We start from the raw sequence: 20,969 nt of genomic DNA on the forward strand, positions 1-20,969 counted from the left end.
CCATCAAAAGAAACCACTTTTTACAGCAAGGCAAGCAAGCAACTCAAAGCAATGTACCATTCCTTAATAAACCAGCGGCCACGAACATTGAAATTATATCCCCACCGACACATTTACGGTTTATTGTAGTCAGAATGCAATATGAATCGGGTTAACCAGAGCTCATAATGGGATATTTTCACATTATAGCTGAGCCCCAAGCTGAAACATCAGCATTTTTCCTTCACTCAGTCTTTGGCAATCTCTTGACAAATAAGCGTTCCATTCTCTATTATAGAATTCAGTTCCAATAGCGATACTTTCAAAACCTCTGTATAGTTCCCAACGTCTGTGTTATTTTTACAATGAACTGAATGGGGTCAATGTTAATAATCCTTAATGAGGAGCTGGGGGAAAGAGTGTTGAAGATTTAAAATGGAACATCTAAAATGACAGATCTAACTCAATGCTTAAGCACTTGCTGCTGTCATTGGAATGGTGTGGCATGCTGATGCCTGGTATTTCATTATACTGTAAGAAACTTATTAATAAAAATCTCTGCCATAAGCTAAATTTCTCCAAGGAGTTCTTTTCAGCTCAAAAGCTCTGCTGCTTTCTTGCTGATGTGTGTTTTGTTTAGTGATGCTGAGCAAGAGGAACTTATTGACAATTGCTCATCAATACTGATATCACTGAAAGGGGAGACATATCATGGAAGTGTTTTCTCTCACGTTCAGCATGAGCAATGCAAGAATGTCACATTTTGTAAAATTACTATAATTCCTACTACAGGAGTGACTGGTTGGCAAGTTGACTCAGATTAGCCAGTGCATCACCTTGGATAAAGTCACGAGGTATTTACATAGTCCTGTTTTACAGAGAATAAAAGCCATGTGTGATTAAGCCATGTTACAAGTGCGACTGATTATCTTAATTTAATTGTCAATGTAGCTTTCTCCTTGACAACTCCTTGGCAAATGAGAGTCAACTTGCCAGCCAATCAGCAACCTTTTCTCTGTAGTATAAATGGTTGTGATTGTTTGAAATTTGGCATTCTTGCATTGGTCCTGATGAATGTTAACACGTCTTTCTTTCCAATATTCAATATTCACCTTCTGTCTGACCAGGCGGCAGGTTGAATATGGACATTGTGAGCAGGCCTTGAATGCTCACTCACTTGGCTAGCAGGAGGGGTTTCTGTTAAACCTGGTCAATTGCTACAGTCAGGACATATTGACAGTAAGTTTAAGCTGGGGTTCACAGACAGTGGGCATTTCCTATGGGCCATAGGAATTCCAGTGAAACGAACAGGAAGAGGCTATTCAGCAACATGAGCTTGGGCCTCCACCACTCAATGAGACCAGGGCTCATCTACATCCAAAAACCTTAAACCTCTCCTTACTCTGATCTAAAGTCCCCACCTGCTTCAAGAAGACCAGCATCATCCCATCCAAAGACAAATCCTGCAGTGTCCCTCAGTGACCACCCCCAGTGGCTCTGACCTCCATCATTATGACGTGCTTCAAGAGGTTAGTCATGGCTCACATCAACTCCAGCCTCCCAGCCTGCCTCAGTCCTTTGCAATTCAACTACTGGCACAACAGGTCACAGCAGGCTCCATCTCCCTGGCCCTACACTCATCCCTGGAACATCTGGATAATAAGAATGCCCAGTCCATCAGACAAACCAGCCTCCCACCCACTGACTCCGCCTACACTTCCCACTGCCTCGGGAAAGCAGCCAACATCATCACAGACCCCACCCACCCCGGCAATAATCTCCTCCACCCTCTTCCATCAGACAGAAGAAACAAAAGTTAAAAAACACGTACCAACAGATTCAAGAACAGCTTCTTCCCCGTTATTATCAGACTTTTGAACAGCCCTCTCAAATGTTACTGCTGATCTCTCTCTCTCTCTCTGTAACCTCTCTGCAGCTGTAACACTGTATCCTGTACTCTGTCCTGCTACCCTGATGCACTCTGTATGATACAATCTGCCTGTATAACACACAAACCAACACTTTCCACTGTATCTCAGTCCATGTGACAACAATAAAATCAAACAAATCAAATCAAATCAGCCAGGTTCCACTATTTCATATCCTTGACTCTTACACGTCAGATTTCAAATGATTGACGTAGCCCCAGCAGCTCCTGCTGGTTGTGTTGGAGAGTTCTACACTTCAATCCCAGTAGGTGTGGACGAGTGTTCCCTGACTACTCTCCAGAACGTGGATGCACACTTGAATCATTCAAAGTAATGGGCCAAATGGGCTGAAAAGTGGGATAGTGTTGCTAAGTCAGCACAGACCCGATGGGCTGCAAGGCCTCTTCTGACCAGTGTGATGTTGTGAATAGCGAAGCTCTCATTTCAACACTACATCTAATCATCTGAGACTCTCTCATGAGTGGAAGGGTTTCTCTCCACCTACCCAATCAATTCCTTACAAAATCCTCCAACTCTCAGGAAGTGAGGATGAGTGAGGGTGCTGGGTAAAGGAGCGAGCCAGTGGGGTTGGGAAACAGAGATGCAAAGGGGAGGGGAGAGACTGTAAAGAGGAGTGAGGAGTTGTAAAAGAGAGAACAGAGCTGGAGGAAAGACTGAACAAGGGGGTACAAAGGGTGGGACGAGTCTGAAGGGGAACACAAAGGAGAGAAGACCTTTTGAACTTTTCAACAAAAGAATTCTCATCTCACTGGGATCAGGATAACCATATTCAACCTTCTCCCAAGAAACATAACAGCTAATGAGACAGAATGTTACTGTTAGAAACTTCAATCAAATCAGCCCTGAATCACCTATCCCAGGAAATACACATCCAGCTCAGTAACCCTCCTCATTAGCTAAACCCAGAATCCCGGTACCATTCCACTGGGAAATTTCTCTTCCTCCTTCTTCCATTCTGGACACCAGTATAAACCAGTTTCTGTTGGAGATAGTGAGGTTTCATGGTCAGCCAGAGTTTCAAAGTCAGGGGCTACCCATCTAAAACAGAGATGAGGTGATTTTTCTTCTAAGGGTTATGAGTCCTTAGAATTCCTCAAAAGACAGCAGACGCAGAATCTTTAAATATTTTTAAGGTCGACATAGCGAGATTCTCAATGACCAAAGAGATTAAAGGTTAGGGGGTGGATAAGCAGGATGGAGATTTCAGGTTAAAATCTGATTATCGAAAGGGGGTGGGATGGGGACAGACTCAAAGGGGCGAGTGGCCTCATCTTGTTCCTTGTTTAAATGTTTACATGTTCATCTGTAATCAAGGCACATTAACAGCATCAACCTCACAAACCAGCTGAACTGAGAGCACAGCAAATGGTTTTCTTAGTTCAAACAGTCTGCAACATCAACAATTCATCTTTGAAGAACCCACTATAACAACTTCACCTTCTTGTTTAATAATACAATCAAAGGTGGTTAACATATTATACATTTAGATGCAGTTCTTACAATTTACCAAATCAATTCCAGCAGCGGAATCTCCCCTGTGAGTATATTTATTATAAATATCATCTGTTCCACTGAATTAATATTGTTGCAGGTCAGCTGAATGGTCCATCAATTATCTATTGTTCCTTTGTTCTGACTGGCTGCTTCTCTAGCTGTTCAGATGGATGATGTTGCCTTGTACACAGACACACACACAATCGAGTCCCTGGTTTTTGAAGTGGTAGCAGGTATAAGAGGGCTCCCCTCAGAGACAAAGCCTCATCTACAACAGCATCTTGTCAGAACATTCGGGAGTGAACACAGCACACTGCCTGACTTACAAAATAGGAGGCGGGGGGAATTACATTTCAGAGATGGGGAGGCATTACTTCCCTCAGAGAGTCGTGAATCCGTGGAACTCACTGCATCACAGTACGGTGGGTGCTGGATATTGAGTAAATTTAAGGAGGGAATAGACAGATTTTTAATTAGAAATGGGTTGAGGGATTATGGGGAGCGAGCAGGAAAGTGAAGTCAAGGTGAGATCATCCATGGTGGTATTGAATTAGAGACAAAAGAAACTGCAGATGCTGGAATCCAAGGGAGGCTGAAAGAGCACAGCTAGCTAGGCAGCATGGTGCAGCAGGATCAAGGGGCTGAATGGCCTCCTCCTGCTCCTAGTTGTTATATTCTCAGGGTCGAGGATATATAGCCCCCTCAGTCAGATTGGATACTGGTAACAACTGGCCATCCACCTCATCCTCAACTACAATCCCCTCCAATCCTCACTGCACTCACATTCCTTCATCGTTACAATGCCCAAACATCTATCGTTTCCTTTCTTGAACCTGCTCCAAAGGAATGTCTCCTCAGCTCAGACCTGATTGGATGTGCCCTTATCCAGAAGCTTTGTGCCCATGTTCTAGACTCCCCAGCTATTCCAGGACACGGGCTCCCCAAGGGGGAAAGGAATTTTCATTGAGATGCTTACTTCCCAAAAACGGGCTATAGATGCTCAATCTGCCAATGCTGTGGCTCCGGAAGGTACAACTGGATTAACTGACGGTCATTAACTCACTAGACCATCCACAGGAACATTACAAACATAAAAGTCACATTTGTGTTGCTTTACAAGAACAAGATATTCCAATCACTGGGCAGCCAACATTGAACACTCCTGAAACATAATCCCTTCATTCACAGGATGAAAGCAACACTGACTTGGGCAGTTAAGAGTCAACCACATTGCTGTGAGTCTGGAGTCACATGTAGGCCAGACCAGGTAAAGATGACAGTTTCCTTTCAGAAAGGACATCAGTGAGTGAGATGGGTTTTTCCAACAATCAACAATGGATGCCTGGTCATCACCAGACTCGTAATGGATTCATATTCCGTCACCTACGGTGGCAAGATTCGAACCAAGGTCCCTGGGTCTCAGGATTAACAGACGAGTGATAATACCACCAGGCCATCACCTTTACTTTATACACAGCAAGGAACCACAAGTAGCAATGTCATTACAAACAGATAATCTGTTTTCTACTGACATTTGCTGAAGAAGATATGTTAGCCAGGACAAGTGAGACAGAAGATCAGATGAACCACTGAGTTCCTTGGACTCCTTCCAAGTTCCTCATCACTACTCGCTATTCTCGACACGATCTCCTTTACACTGTGGGGAGTAAACACAGATAAAGTTCATGTTTTGCATGACCCCTCCTTTCTGTATGCACTTGAGACTGGGAGTTTCTATTTAATGTTCCCTCCTGCTCTGCCCTCTCTGTCCCTGGGCCCCTTTACCAACTCAATGAGGCTCGAAACCTCACACAGCAGCAACCCATCGTCCAATCAAACATCCTACAGCTGACTCAACTCAACATCAAGAACATCAATTATAATGGGGAGGTGGTGGGGGGCAGCTTCTGTTCCAAATCTTTTGGACACAAGTATTTCAGCCTTAAATATATACAAGGTCTCTTTCCCCAGAGCTCACTGCAGTAAGGAGTTCCAAAGTCTCTCAATCCTCTGAGGGAAGAAATTCCTCCTCAAGTCAGTCTGAAATTGGTGCCTCTTTATTCTGACACTATGCCCTCTGGTCCTAGCCATTCCCAGGAGGGGAAACATCCTCTCACCACTGACCCTATCAAGCCCCTGCCTGTCACAAAGAGATCGCATTCTTCTGAACTCCAGTGAGTAGACTCCCAACCTTTGCCCATGAAACAATCCCTCCAAACCTGGGATCATCCTTGTAAAACCTTCTCTGAACTGCATCCAATGAAATAATGCCTTTCCCTAAATAAGGGGAGTAAAATTGCTCACAGTATTCCAAAGCACCTTGTACAGTTTCAGTAAGACTTCCCCACTCTTATATTCCAACCCCTTTGAAATAAGGGCCAACATTCCCCTCGCCTTCTCGATTCCCTGCTGTCCCTGTGTGCTAACTTGCTGTGTTTCCTGTACATGACCCCCACGTCCCTTAGTGTTGTAGCTTTTTGCAGCCTCTCTCCATTTAATTAATATTCTGTTCTTTTGTTCTCCCTTCCAAAATAAACAGCTTCACATTTTCCCACATTATACTCCACTTGCTAACGTTTTGCCCACTGCTTGTATCTCTTTCACAAACTGCCTTTCCATTTTTGTGTCAGCTGCAGATTTCGTTAATGTCCATTTCATTCCATCATTTCACTCAATTTGCTTCCAGTTTAACGGAAGGGTTGTCAACATTGGCTCTGTTTCTCTCTCCACACGTACTGCCAGGCCTGCTGAGTTTCTTCAGCATTCTCCATTTATATTGGTCACAATCCACTCACTGAAGTCTATGCCCCTGAATACGTAATTCTTAAACCAAGACTGGGAACGGTCTTGTTGATAATGCCAGCTTTAATTTCCCTCAAGTAGTACGGATTATTTACGACAGAAGAATTTCTATCCAAGTGGGATTTGCATCTGCTGGTCACTTCATTGCATTTGAGTATCAGGCAGCTGAACCTTTTTCTGAGGAATTATCAGGTAACTATCCAAATGCTTTTTTGGTGTATTTAATTTTCCCCCGTTAATTAATTTCTGAGCACGAGAAAAGAGTGACTTACATTAGCCGAAAGTTGAGAGGTGAGGGAGGCGACCTTCTCCTGAGAAGTATCCAGCTCTCTGCGCAGCTTCCGAATTTGCTGTTACACAAAACAGAAACATCCGAGATTGAACAAGTTTCCAATGGATACGATGGCTCCGTGTGAGACAACCACAGTCACTAATCAGGGATCAATTCAACAGGCACAGGATCCCGTGTGAAAGCCATCACATCTTCCCCAACCTTCCTTTAGATGCAAAACTCACATTTCTCTCCAAGACCTCATCCTTCATATGAATTTTGTCGCTTTTTTTTTATGACTAATGAGTTTCTACCTTGAAAGGGAAATGGGTAAAGACAATTGGTAAAAGAATCAGAGATGATAGATGGACAATCTCCACGCTGTTATCGGGAATGTTTGAAAGGGGATGGGAGCAGATTCAATCTGAACTTTCTTAAAAGGTAATCAAGGAATATTCAAAGGAGAAAGATTTGCAGGATCATGAGGAAAGAGCAAGGGGGTGTGACTATTTGGACAGCTCTTTCAAAGGGCTGGCCTGGGCAAGATGGACTTAATGGCCTCCCTGAATAGAAGTGGACTTCCACCTGATGTGGGAAACCCAGGAGGGGACAATCTCACATCACTTCAGTTTGTCTCCTCATTGAGTGTAAATTTAGCACAAAACTGATTTTAAAAATTGTTGTGGATCAAATGCACCTTCTGATCAGTTACTGTACCTATCAAGATCAATTTTAATCTTCATTTGCCAAGGCATCTCCCAAACCTGCAATCGCCAGTATTGCCAAAGGACAAGGGTAGCAGCTAACAATGTGACACCACCATCTCTCTCTCTCTCTCACACACACACAGCAATAGTTCACTCTAAGGGGCAGTTAGGGATGTACACTGAATTCAAGATTTACCAGTCAGACCCACGCCCCAAAGAATGATAAAATAAAGAGCAGGGGCTCACTCCACTCCATCCAAATTTCAAATGTTTGGGAGACCAATTACACACGCACACACCCAGACTGTGGATACAGTGACTAGATTCGAAATGGAGGGAGCAGCTGTTTAACGTCTTACCTCAGAATGTGCTTTCTCTTCAGCCTAGAAAGGAAAATAAAAGATAAAAGATAAAAAAATTTAAACAGATGCTGAGACATCCAACTGAATAAATACTTGCTCCAGCTTGAGGTGATACAGGTCATGCATTAGATTCTGATATTGAAATAATATTCAATAAATCAATTTTGAAAAATCAGCATTGACAAACCTGACTGAAATACTGGCTCCTATTCCAGCTGAGGTGTGAACAGAGAAGTAATGAACAGGAGCTGGTTCAGAATGACAGCTGCTACACCTCACAGTCAACTTTTATTTTCAAAACTACTTCCAGTAAATATCACGGTGGGGACTGGGACAGGTTTCCCCTCAGGCCTGGTCAGCCAAGGGTCAGTGATTCACCCACAGTGCACTGAAAGGTGAAGGTTGTGCTTTGAGACCTGAAGGACAGTGTTGTAGCACTAAGGAATGCTGCATTGTTGGATGTCCAGGATTTCAAGTGAGTCTTTAGACTGATGCCTGATTAAATTTTTAAAAAACTTACTGCGAATTAATTTGAAAAAGGGACAACTTCACAACCTGGATTCTGCTGTTAGAAACCTATTGGAAGTTCAGCTGGGACTGTCTGAGCTTGTTTCATTTGAGCATTACAGAAGAGAGAAACAGAGGAATAGCATCAAGTGTTATTCCCTGGCCACCATCGACAAGGCAGGAGGGTGATGGAATACTCCCCACTAGCCCCTGGATGGGGGCAGCCCCAACATCACTCAAGAGGCTCGACACCATCCAGGACAACGAAGCTGCCCCACCCCCCACATTCAATACTGAGCACCCCCTCCTCCCTCCAACCCCCACCCAGCCACCACACAGTCCTAATTCCTGCTGGTTACCTCACCAATGCCGATTTTAAATAAATCGGTTGGACGAGAACCTTTTTGACTCTGTTCGCCAGCATCTGCAGTCCTCACTTTCCCCTATAACCTGGTGTGGTATGACCTTTGACCTTTGACCTTTTTAATACCCATTAATCTGTAGAAACTAGGAACAGGGGTTGGCCATTCGGCCCTCTGAGCCTGCTCCACCACTCAATATGATCATAGCTGATCCTCTGTATCAATGCCATACTCCCACTTGCCCCACATATCCTTTTCATTGCTAAAAATGTATCAATCCCCTGCTCGAGTATACAGCCTGTAACTCAGCAAAGCTAAACTCATACAAAAACATGAGGTGACAGAAACACCATGAGCTTGTTTCTCCTTTAACCTCTTCAGCCAACACGGAATTTATTTTTGTTCTTTTCCCCCACACGTGACCCCCTCTGTCTCCCCCACTTGGATTGAGAACTGTTCCAGGTCTAAGTCTTCCCACTCCTGATTAATGGTCACCGACTGCAACTATCAGCTCTCCCAATCTCAGCTCATGCTGAGCTTTTCCAGCATTTGCTGCTCAGATTTGCAGCATCTGTTGGGACTTCACATCCCCGCTGTGGGGGTGTAAGGGGGTTTCTTCTGAATGATTTCCTCTCATGGACCAAACTAGGGAAGGGCCATAAATGCCGGTCCACCCAGTGACGCCCACATCCCGTGGATCCATTTTTAAGAACTTCCCCAGAGCCACAGAGGGCTGGGAAACTGTCCCATTCCAGTGCCGGGGATCAAAAGGGAAGGTGAGGTTAAGCCAGACCCAGAGAAGGAAAAGTCAGAGACAGTGAGATGAAGGATAGGCTCTTCAGGAGATGCTGTCCGGTAAAAACAATGACTGCAGATGCTGGAAACCAGATTCTGGATCAGTGGTTCTGGAAGAGCACAGCAGTTCAGGCAGCATCTGAGGAGGAGATGCTGTCAGTCAGGTCTGATTGTGGGCGAGTTGCACCCCAAAAATTATAGAATGCTTTCAGTAATTGAGGAGCCTATGTTCTCTCACATAAAAATGTGAGTTTTAAATAGGCTGTAGATGAATTAATTCATTGAATTTAATTCCATCAGCTCTGAGGGGGGGGGGGGAGGTTTAAGGCCAACCTTCTGGGAACTTTAGCCTGGTTCCGTGGAACGGATAGTCTGAACACATCCTGACATTCCCACATTGGAAGGCATTGTTTAAAATGGGGCTTGCTGGGCAGGAGATGGTCATCTCCACACAGGCGAATACTTGGAAGGAGGTACTGAACATGGCTGGGCACACGGAGGACAGAGAGAGACTGAGGCTCAGAAAGGGGCTGAGAATTATAGCACAGGACGCTGGGGAGAGCAGGAAGACAGTGGGGATGGAAGTGGGGAAGACAGGGAGATTTCAAATCCTGGTGAAATCAGGATAGGGATGAGTGATTTATTAGAGGGTGTCGTTGCTGCTGACCAGGTATATAAGGGAGTTAAAGTCTCTGAATTAATCCTTGCTCAGCTGAAAGGGAGATGCAGTGTGTATACTGCTGCTACCTTTTTAGGGAGAATGGGAGCTGTCCCCAGTATCTGGCCAATATTTATCACACAACCTCAACACCACTTATTTAAAAAGCAGAATATCAAGTGACTTTCATATTGTGGGATCTTGCTGTGTAAAAACTAGTTGATGTGTTTCTACCTTCAAAAAGTCCCTGCTGACTATACAGCTTGGGGATACACAGAGTGCTACATAAATGTAAGTCCTTTCTCTCCTTGTTTAATGCTGGATGCACAATCAAGTTAAGGCAGGATGGAGCATCTAGTGGATGGTCTGGCGCTAGGAAAATGCTCATTTATTTTTATTGTAAAATTCAGTCACCCACAGATCCCTTGGGATTGCCAAAGCCAGCTCATTGATCGGGAAGGAATTTGAAAATGTGCATTCAGTTCAGGTTGTCATGGAGACTCAGCCCTCAGCCTCCTGGCCAGATGGTGTCTGTTCACCTCATGGATCCCCTCTTTACTGAACCATTCTCTCTCAGCACTAAGCTTGGATACGTTACACTGGGGCTGAACCACAGTCTGTCCTGTCTGAAGGGTGAGATCGACACTGACAGTAACCATGGAAATAGCACCATCCTGGAGTGAGCCAGTCTGTCAAGTACTCCGACAGTGTGAATTCAAACACATCCATCTCCTCACTCTCCCTTCCAGCGTCGGGTAATCAAAGTCAAGATGATTCCTTTGCCAGACAAATGACTCCCACATGAAGGAAAAAAAACTGGCATTTCTCACACATTTCCAGAGCGAGTGCTCCATAATCACCGTGGTCTAATCATTCAGAACGTAGGAAGCACAGAAACCCATTTGCACACAGCAAACTCCCACAGCCAGGAATAGGATCATGATAAAACCATCTGCTTCACTGATATTGGGGAAGGCAAACTGGTCAGAACACTGTAGGAAACTCCCTTCTCCAAAACAGAGTTGTGACACACCCAGCCCCGAGCAGAGAACTGGGGCCATTGTGTAACAATGCGAGTGTCGTGTCCACACACAGTATGACCAGGACACACACATACTGGTGCGGCCACACTTGGAATATTGTGTACAGTTCTGGTCCCCATATTTCGGGAAGGATGTGGAAGCATTGGAAAAGGTGCAGAGGAGTTTTACCAGGATGTTGCCTGGTCTAGAGAGAAGGTCTTTTGAGGAAAGGCTGAGAGACTTGGGTCTGTTCTCATTGGAGAGAAGAAGGCTAAGAGGGGATTTGATAGAAACATACAAGATGATCAGAGGATTAGATAGGGTAGACAGTGAAAGTATTTTTCCTAGGCTGATGATGTCAGTGTGTACGAGGGGGCATAACTACAAATTGAGATTTAAGACCGCTGTCAGAGGCAGGTTCTTTACACAGAGAGTGGTAAGGGCGTGGAATGCCCTACCTGCTAATGTAGTCAACTCAGCCACATTAGGGAGATTTAAACAATCCTTAGATAAGCACATGGATGATTTTGGGATAGTGTAGGGGGATGAGCTAAAAAGAAAAAAACAAAGGGGTGGCACGGTGGCTCAGTGATTAGCACTGCTGCCTCACAGCGCCAGGGACCCGCGTTCAGTTCCTGTCTCGGGCAACGGTCTGTGTGGTGTTTGCACATTCTCCCCGTGTCTGCGTGGGTTTCCTCCCACAGTCGAAAAATGTGCAGGTTAGGTGAATTGACCATGCTAAATTGCCCGTAGTGTTAGGTGAAGGGGTAAATGTAGGGGAATGGGTCTGGGTGGGTTGCTCTTCGGAGGGTCGGTGTGGACTTGTTGGGCCAAAGGCCTGTTTCCACACTGTAATGAATCTAATATTCCACACAGCGTTCCTGAGTCACTTCCAGGCACCTGCCTCCTCTCAGGAGGTGATGGCTTAGTGGTATTATCACTAGATTATTAATCCAGAAACTCAACAAATGTTCCAGGGACCCAAGTTCAAATCGCACTGTGGCAGGTGGTGGAATTTGAATTTAATAAAACAAAATCTGAAATTAAGAATATAGGATGACCATGAATTCATTGCCAATTGTTAGAAAATTCCCTAATTTCCTTTAGGGAAGGAAATTACCATCCTTACCTATGATCTGGCCTACGTATGACTCCAGACCCACTGCAATGTGGTTGACTCTCAATTGCCCTCTGAAATGGCCAAGCAAGCCTCTCAGTTATACCAATCATGACAAAGTGTCAAAGAATGAAACCAGATGGATCACCTGGCATTGACCTAGGCATCAGAAAAGGCAATGGCAGTGACAGCCCTGTCGTTCTTGCAAAGTCCCCCTCGCTAACATCTGGGGGCTAGCGCCAACATTAGGATAGATGTTTCACAGACTAGTCAAACAACAGCCTGACACCATCATACTCAAGGAATCATACCTGACAGACAATGTCCCAGACCCCACCATCACCATCCCGGGATATGTCCTGTCCCACCGGCCGGGCAAGCCCAGCAGAGGGGGCAGCACAGTGGGATACAGTCAGGAGGGAGTTACCCTGGGAGGCCTCAACATTGACTCTGGACCCCATGAAGACTCATGGCTTCAGGTTAAACATGGACAAGGAAACCTCCTGCTGATTACCACGTACCGTCCTCCCTCAGCTGATGAATCGGCACTCCTCCATGTTGAACAACACTTAGAGTGTGGTAAGGGTACAGAATGTACTCTGGGTGGGGAATTTCAATGCTCCCCACCAAGAGTGGCTCGGCAGCAGTACTACTGATCGAGCTGGTCAGGTCCTACAGGACATAGCTGCTGGACTGGGTCTGCGGCAGGTGGTGAGGGAACCAACACGAGGGGAAAACATACCTGAACCCATCCTTATCAATCTGCCAGCTGCAGATGTATCTGTCCCTGACAGTATCGGTAAGAGTGACCACCGCACAGTCCTTGTGGAGACAAAGTCCTGTCCTCACATTCAGAATACCCTCCATTGTGTTGTGTGTCACTGTCACCGTGCTAAATGGGACAGACTTCAAACAGATCCAGCAGCTCAGGACTGGGCATCCATGAGGTGCTGTGGGCCATCGACAGCAGCAGAACTGTACTCCAGCACAATCTGTAACCTCATGGCCCGGCATATCCCCCACTCAACCATTACCATCAAGCCAAAGGATTGACCCTGGTTCAGTGGAGAGTGCAGGAGGGCATGCCAGGAGCAGTACCAGAGATACCTGAAGGTGAGGTGTCAACCTGGTGACACCACCAAACAGCATAAACAGCAAGTGATAGACTGAGCTAAGAATCCCACAACCAATAGATCAGATCTAAACTCTGCAGTCCTGTCACATCCAGTCGTGAATGGTGATGGATAATTAAACAGATCATTGGAGGACAGAGCTCCAAAAATATCCCCATCCTCAATGATGGAGGAGCCCAGCACATTAGTGCTAAAGATAAGGCTAGAGCTTTCACAACAATCTTCAGTCAGCAGTGAGAATGGATGATCCATCTCGATCTTCTCCATTGGTCCCCAGCATCACAGAGCCCAGTCTCCAAGCAATTCGATTCACTCCACGGGATATCAGGAAATGGTTGGAGATACTGGATACTGCAAAGGCTACAGGCCCTGACAACATTCCAGCGATAGTATTGAAGATGTGTGCTCCAGAACCTGCTGCTCCCCGAGCCAAGCTGTTCCAGTGCAGTTACAACACTGGCAACTACCCGACAATGGGGAAAATTGTCCAGGGATGTCTAACACACAAAAAGTAGGACAAATCCAACCCAGCCAATTACACACCCCATCAGCCCACTCTCCATCCTCAGTAAAGTGATGGACGGTGTCAGTAACAGCACTATCAAGCAGCACCTGCTCAGCAAAAACCTGCTCAGTGACGCCCAGTTTGGGTTCCCCCCAGGGACACTCAGCTCCTGACCTCATTACAGCCTTGGGTCAAACCTGGACAAAAGAGCTGGATTCCAGAGGGGAGGGGAGAGGGACAGCCCTTGACATCAAGGCTGCATTTGACCGAGTGTGGCATCAAGGAGCCCTGGCAAAACTGGAATCAATGGGTATCGGGGGCAAACGCAACACTGGTTGGAGTCAATCCTGACACAGAGGAAGATGGTTGTGATTGTTGGAGGTCAGTCATCTCAGCTCCAGGACATCTCTGCAGGAGTTCCTCAGGGTAGAGTCCTAGGCCCAACCATCTTCAGTGGTGTCATCAATGACCTTCCCTCCATCATGAGGTCAGGAGTGGGAATGTTTGCTGATAATTGCATAATGTTCAGCACCATTCAGGACTTCAGTCTGTGTTCAAATGCAGCAATATCTGGACAATATCCAGGCTTGAGCTGACAAGTGGCAAATAACATTCGTGCCACACAATGCCAGACCATGACCATCATCACCAATAACAGACAATCTAACCACCGTCCTGTGGCATTCAATGGCATTACCATCACTGAATCCCCCACTATCAACTTCCTTGGGGTTATCATTGACCAGAAACTCAATTGGACTTGCCACATCAACGCAGTGGCTAAAGAGCAGGTCAGAGACTTGGATTACAGCAGCGAATAACTCACCTCCTTTTAGAACATAGAACACAGAACAATACAGCGCAAAACAGGCCCTTCGGCCCTCAATGTTGTGCCGACCTGTGAACTATTCTCAGCTCATCCCCCTACATTATCCCAAAATCATCCATGTGATTTTATTTTGTGCTGTAGATGCCAGCAATCTGTGGAACATTCTAACATTCAAGGGACAAACAGTTCGGAGGAGTTTGACATTCCATACTGCCTCAAGGGTGGGATACCTCATGTATATCATTGTACAGTCGGGTCAATAGATTGAAGGGACAGGCTGGATAAAGACATGAAGAAGAAAGGAACAGAAAGAGATGGTGAGGGGAGCAATGAGGAGGGCGCAGAAGGAGGCTCATTGGAAGCATGAATGCCCATTACAGAGTAGTGGGCTGAATGGCCTGTTCCTGATGTGTTGACTTGATCTAATTCTGCGCATCATTTCATTGTGGCCTATGCTATATTATTTTTAAAAACTTTTTGCCAAGTTGTAGACTCCCACGTGAGGCTTGAGACCCTGTGGGTAACAGCAAGAAAGCAGACAACCTGAGACATCGGTCCTGTTAGGCTTTGAGGTGGACAGATTGTATTTAGATGGCACACTGAGCTAGACACTTTCTGAACTGGAACAGTGTCAAACAAAGTGAATGGAAGCAGATTGAGGAGTCTGTTGAAAAACTTTGAAAGCGTTTCATTACTGACTCTGTCAATCTGTCTGTTTCCGATGGGATGGGTAATAAACAGCAAAGGATAACATGCCATACAGAATCAGTCTGACTATATCAGAGAACCAAGGGAATTACTGAAAACAATTTGCTGCAAACTAACAGCGAGTTTAATGGTGCTCCCATTAAATTGTGAAAGAGCGAATTGTCACAAGTCACTGGGTAAATTGTAGTCTTGCTGGTAGCTTTACAAAGACTTTCTCTGAACTTTCCCATGAGTTTCACTGTTTTTGCTGCCTCCCAGTCAGTAAAGGACAGTCCAAGGGATTTCTTAATGAGATGATTAACTTTCCTGCAAAGACCACCCAACCTCTTCAAGAAACTGACAGAAGTGTATACAATTCTGAGAGGCTTGGATAGGGTGGATAGTTGGTGTCTTTTTCCCCAGGCTGGAAATGACAAATATTAGGGGCACAGGTTTAAGGTGAAAGGGGGCAGCTTTAAAGATATGTGAGACAGGTTTTTTAACACAGAGGGTGGTAGGTGCCTGAAACGTACTGCTAGGGGAGGTGTCAAGGCAGACACAACAGCGATGTTTAAGGGGCATTTAGACAGACACCTGGACAGGCAGAGAATAGAGAGATATGGACCATGTGCCAGCAGATGGGATTAGTTTAGAATGACATCATGGTTGGCACAGACATGATGGGCCGAAGGGCCTGTTCTTGGATTGTAATGTTTTGTGCTGCATGTATCAATGGAACAAATAAAACTTATTCCTGCAGTAGTTGAATGGTTTGAAATTTTTGATTTTAAAAATACATTTACTTGATAACTTTTCCTTTCTGTCTTTCAATCCAATGGTTTTTTTCCTACATTATTCTGTTTGCTGTATTTGGTATTTGTGCCTGGTATTCCTCTCTCAGTTCTCCGATCTCACTGGTTCACATGACAGACAGGGGTGCAGGAGGATGTCATACTCTCGCCATTCCGTGATCAGCTGATATTCCCAGCAAGTTCCCAGCCAGGAGACCCTCCTGCTCATCAACGGGTCAAATGGGGAACTGATGGAGCAGAAATCCTCAACCATTCAGAGGGAGCAAACTCAGACAGTATCATGGAATGAGTGGCTGAAATGATGAGACGACTACAGTGCGCTGGGAAATATATCCTGAACCTGGAATCTTTGGTCCAGGTACAGTGTGCTATTTGACCATATTTAAAGTGTTAAATCTGTGCAGGCCCTGTGTTCGGAACTTGTCTTGCAATGTTTGATCTCACCCTTTAATCGACTAGTCCACATGTGGGCTTCTGATTCATAAACCTGCTCAGAAGGTCAACATGATGACACTCCTGTACCATTTGGGTTTTAAAGCTCTCTTTGATCATTCTTACTCACAATCAATCCACCTGGATTTCGATTCCTGTTACCTGATAATTGCTGTCATATTCATTACTATTTCACCTTGTCTAGGAGTGCACTACTAGGGATAAATGTCACCATGTTATCACAGGGCTGTTTTCCCATTAGAGAGAGTGACAGAGAGAGAGAGAGAGAGAGAGAAAGACAGATACATAGAGAGAGAGACCTGACAGTGGTTTAACCTGAGGGGGGTAACTTCAGACGAGGTTGAGAAGGTGGGACCTACATGGTAACCCTAGCTGGGACTGAAATTGGACCCAGTCTGTTGGTATCACTCTGTATCATAATCCAGCCTATCAGCCAACTAAGCCAGTGTCCACCAATGCCCCTATCAGTACGAGAGCTGTGAGGCCATAAGCCCAGGAAAGGAGAAGGGACAGAGACTATCTCCCCTTAGAAAGAAGACTCGGGGGTGATCTAATTGCAGTCAGAAAATAATTAATGGTCCTTGATGCCACAGACACAGAGAGTGCAAATTGTCTAGAAAAGCAAAAATATAGCCCATTAATCTAACAACTCAAGAAGAGAATTCAGGAGAAAGTGAGGACTGCAGATGCTGGAGATCAGAGTCAAGAGTGTGGTGCTGGAAAAGCTCAGCAGCTCAGGCAGCATCTGAGGAGCAGGAGAGTCGATGTTTCAGGCAAAAGTCCTTCATCAGGGCTAGTGGATAAAACGAGTCAGGCCATAATTTATTGCCCATTCCCGAGGGCTGTTAAGAGTTAGCCACATTGCTGTGGGTCTGGAGTCACATGTAGACCAGATCAGGTAAAGATTCCCCTTCTCCTAAAGGACATTAATAAACCAAATGGGCTTTCCCTCTGACCATTGACAGAGGTTTCATGGTCATCACTGGAAACTTCATTCCTGATTTTCATTAAATTCAAATCCTACCAATGACAGGACTCAAACGCAGGTCCCCAGAACATTATCAGGGTCTCTGGGTTAGTACTGTTGTGATAATACTGCTTGACCATCACCAGCTCACGAGGGGAGGTAGAAAGAACAGTATAGACCCGTTGGACAGAATGGCCTGTCTTTGTGAAGCCTCCTATATGATTGCAGATGCAGTGTGAACATGGAGTTCACAGACCAAGCCCAATATCCCGACATTAACGGTAACTGACACACATACTTACTGTGGAGTAAAGAGATGATGTGCTTGAAACCAGTGAGAGCGAAGACCCATGGACTAGAAAAAACAAGGAGATAAATCTTTCAGTATTCAGCTCCTGAACCCAAGTCTTACAGTATCCATACCTCATGATAAAACTGGTCACACTGAGCTCTGAATGATAGAATAGTTACCATGCCATATTGGCTTCCCAGTCTTCATGGGGTGATGGGGTGGAGAGGGATTTGGAAGTGACTGGATACTGAGGTCTATCTCCTGCTTTGTGATTCGAGATATTTACCCCATCTGATCACAAACTGGACATACAGAGGCAACTGGACAGCAGAGAGTAAGCAAAATCTGAAAGCTGCCATTCCAGACCCTTCACTGTCAGTCACAGCTGCCCCACACTAAAGGGCAACTCGTTACATCCACATTGTCCAAGTGAGGAACAAGCACCGTGACCTGGAGTGGGGGAAATGCAGAGCTACAGGACTTTATCCTGGAGTTAGAGCCAGCTCATTCAGCAATACAATCAGTTAAAGCCCAAGTACTCAGCCAAGAACAACAAATTGCGACTGACATTAGCTTTGTTTCTGTTCTACTTGCAGGAATACATTCTCTAATAATGATCCTCACTGTGAGGAACACTCACTCAAACAGCACATGGACATTTGGAATTCCCTGGTTATGCCCCATTGGAGTACAGGGAGCAGGTCTGGGCTCCACACCTTACAAAGGATAGATTGGCCTTGCAGGGTTTAAAGAATAATACCTGGGGTTCAGGAGTCCAGTTCTAGGAGGCGTTTTTCTCCAGAATTTATAAGGTTCAGGGTGATCTGATTGAAGTCTTCAAAATATTATCAGGAAAAGACAGGACAAATAAAGACAAACTATTTCCACTGGTTGGGGATTCTAGAACAAGGGGCATAGAGTGAGAATGAGGGGCAGAGCGTTCAGGAGCGATGTTAGGGAACACTTCTACACACGAAGGGTGGGAGGGGTTTGAAACTCTCTTCCACAAACAGCAGTGGGTGTTGGATCAGTTGTTAATTTTCAAACTGAGATAGATTATTTTTTGTTAAGGAAAGATATTAAGGGATATGGGCCAAATATGGAGTTGGTCACAGATCAGCCATGTTCCCATTGAGGAGTGGAATGGCCTACTCCTGTTCCTACGTTCCTAACTGTTAGGGACAGGGGTGGTAATTGGAGCTGTCAACAAGAGCTACAGATTCTTCCTATGTCAGAGCTTTGGGGGCTGCGTAACAAAAGCAGCTACAATCTGTTGAGGTATAACTCCATCATGATTGAACTGAAGACTAGGAGAAGCTCGTGAGGCTGAATGGCTTCCTCCTGGTTTTCTGTTCCTTCAATGACCTTCAAAGTTGCTTGGCATCATTTGCTTTGACACTGATATCACGTGAAGCAGCAGGGTGTTCAGTTCTACTAAAATTAACAAAATAAAACACATGCTGTTTCCAAAGCTCCTGAATTAATGTCACTGATCTGAACAGATTCATTAAAATCCCTGAATTATCTCACAGTATTATCAGCAGAGGGCACCTCTGAGCTCAGTGTGAAATTACAATCACCCGTCTCTATTATATATTAGTGTGATATTGGGATTGATGGTGAGGATAATTAGAATTGTCTGCTTCTTTCATGGTTTTGATTCTCAAATGTTGCATGTTAAAGTCACTCGATCTGCCTCTAGGATTGTGGGAGTGCGATGGACCCCTGCCTCTCCATCCTTTCTGGCCCTTTCCCAATGAGAATCTTGACAGACAGGTTCGTGGTCTTGCCTGTGATTGCTCTCCTGTTGCTGGGCTATGTCTCCTTCAAACGCTGGTGCCTTTTGGACACGTAGCAGCGTTCTCCCATGGACGGACTGGAGAAACTAAGATCGTTCTCCTCTGGAACTAACAACAGACATGTTTAAAATCAGGAGAAAGTCTTCTCCCAGGCAGGGGTGTCAGTAACCAAGAGACACAGATTTACACCAATTGGTTTACGGAGCAGAGCAGAAATCGTTCCCAGAGCAAGTTGCTCTGATCTGGACTGTGCTGTAGAAGCTGAATCAAGAGTAACTTTCAAAAAGGAATTGTAAAAATACTTGAGAAGGAAAAATGTGAGGGTCCATGAGGAATAGACAAAGGGGAGTGGGATTATTTGGGGAGTTCTTTCACAGCGTCAGGGCAGGGCAGGTGGGCTGAATGGTAAAAACAAGGACTGCAGATGCTGGAAACCAGATTCTAGATTAAAGTGATGCTGGAAAAGCACAGCAGATCAGGCAGCATCCAAGGAGCAGAATGAAGGGCTTTTGCACGAAACATCGATTTTCCTGCTCCTCGGATGCTGCCTGAACTGCCATGCTTTTCCAGCACCACTCTAATCTAGAAGGTGGGCTGAATGGCCTCCTCCTGGCTCCCCTGTCACCAAGGACAGTTCTTTAGAGAAACAATGATTTAAAGCAACCTGCTCTCTCCCAGGGAAAGCTCCTTTGAAGCATTAGGCTTCAGTTTCCCATCACAGAACAGTCAGTGAGACTGGAGCCTAACATTGAGCTTCACCCTGAAGTGAGGATGGGGATCAGGCCCAGGGGATAATTTCCATTGGCCACAGAATCATAGCACAGTCCAGGCCATGTGCAACTCAATCTCATAATGCTAGTCTATCTGTCCCACTCAAAGCTCCTCCCATCGTTCCTAATTTGACTCCATCAGCCTGAAACCTGCCAGATTTTCCATCTCCCTGGGTTATTGCACCTCTCCTTAAACGTACCCATACTTTTCACCGGAACCACTTCCTGTGTTAGCGGCTTCCATCTTCTCACTGCTCTCTCGACAAAGTGGTTTCTCCTGAATTTCTGATGGGATTTCATGTGTGCAGGAGGGTTTCCTGATACAGTATGTCGAAGGGCCGACAAGAGGGGAGGCCACACTGGATCTGGTGCTTGGTAATAAACCAGGCCAGGTGTCTGATTTAATTGTAGATGAACACTTGAGAGAGTGACAATAATTCAGTTATGTTTAGTTTAGCGATGTAAAGGGATAGGTACATGCCACAGGGCAAGAGTTATTGATGGGGGAAGGGGATTTATAATGCGATTAGGCAAGAATTAGGATGCGTAGAATGGGGTAGCAAAATGCAGGGGATGGGGACAATCGAAATGTGGAGCTGGTTTAAGGAACAGATATTGTGTGTCCTTGATAGGTATGTCCCTGTCAGGCAGGGAGGAAGTGATAAGGTAAGGGAACCGTGGTTTACTACAGAAATTG

The 20,969-nt window shown here is 45.3% G+C and overlaps 1 protein-coding gene across 6 annotated transcripts in view; it reads right to left on the reverse strand.

Moving 5' to 3' along the window:
* The window catches only part of nav3 (neuron navigator 3), a 219,091-nt gene that overhangs the window by 52,257 nt on the left and 145,865 nt on the right, over positions 1-20,969 (reverse strand). For all 6 annotated transcript variants that reach the window (XM_043708780.1, XM_043708778.1, XM_043708782.1 and 3 more), the window contains 3 exons: positions 17,714-17,766; positions 7,562-7,585; positions 6,497-6,574 (listed from right to left, as the gene is read on the reverse strand). In XM_043708780.1, the coding sequence (XP_043564715.1) occupies positions 6,497-6,574; positions 7,562-7,585; positions 17,714-17,766 (155 nt within the window). The remainder of the gene's footprint in view (positions 1-6,496; positions 6,575-7,561; positions 7,586-17,713; positions 17,767-20,969) is intronic.

Source organism: Chiloscyllium plagiosum, chromosome 19, assembly GCF_004010195.1.
Source record: "Chiloscyllium plagiosum isolate BGI_BamShark_2017 chromosome 19, ASM401019v2, whole genome shotgun sequence".
NCBI classification, from domain to species: domain Eukaryota; kingdom Metazoa; phylum Chordata; class Chondrichthyes; order Orectolobiformes; family Hemiscylliidae; genus Chiloscyllium; species Chiloscyllium plagiosum.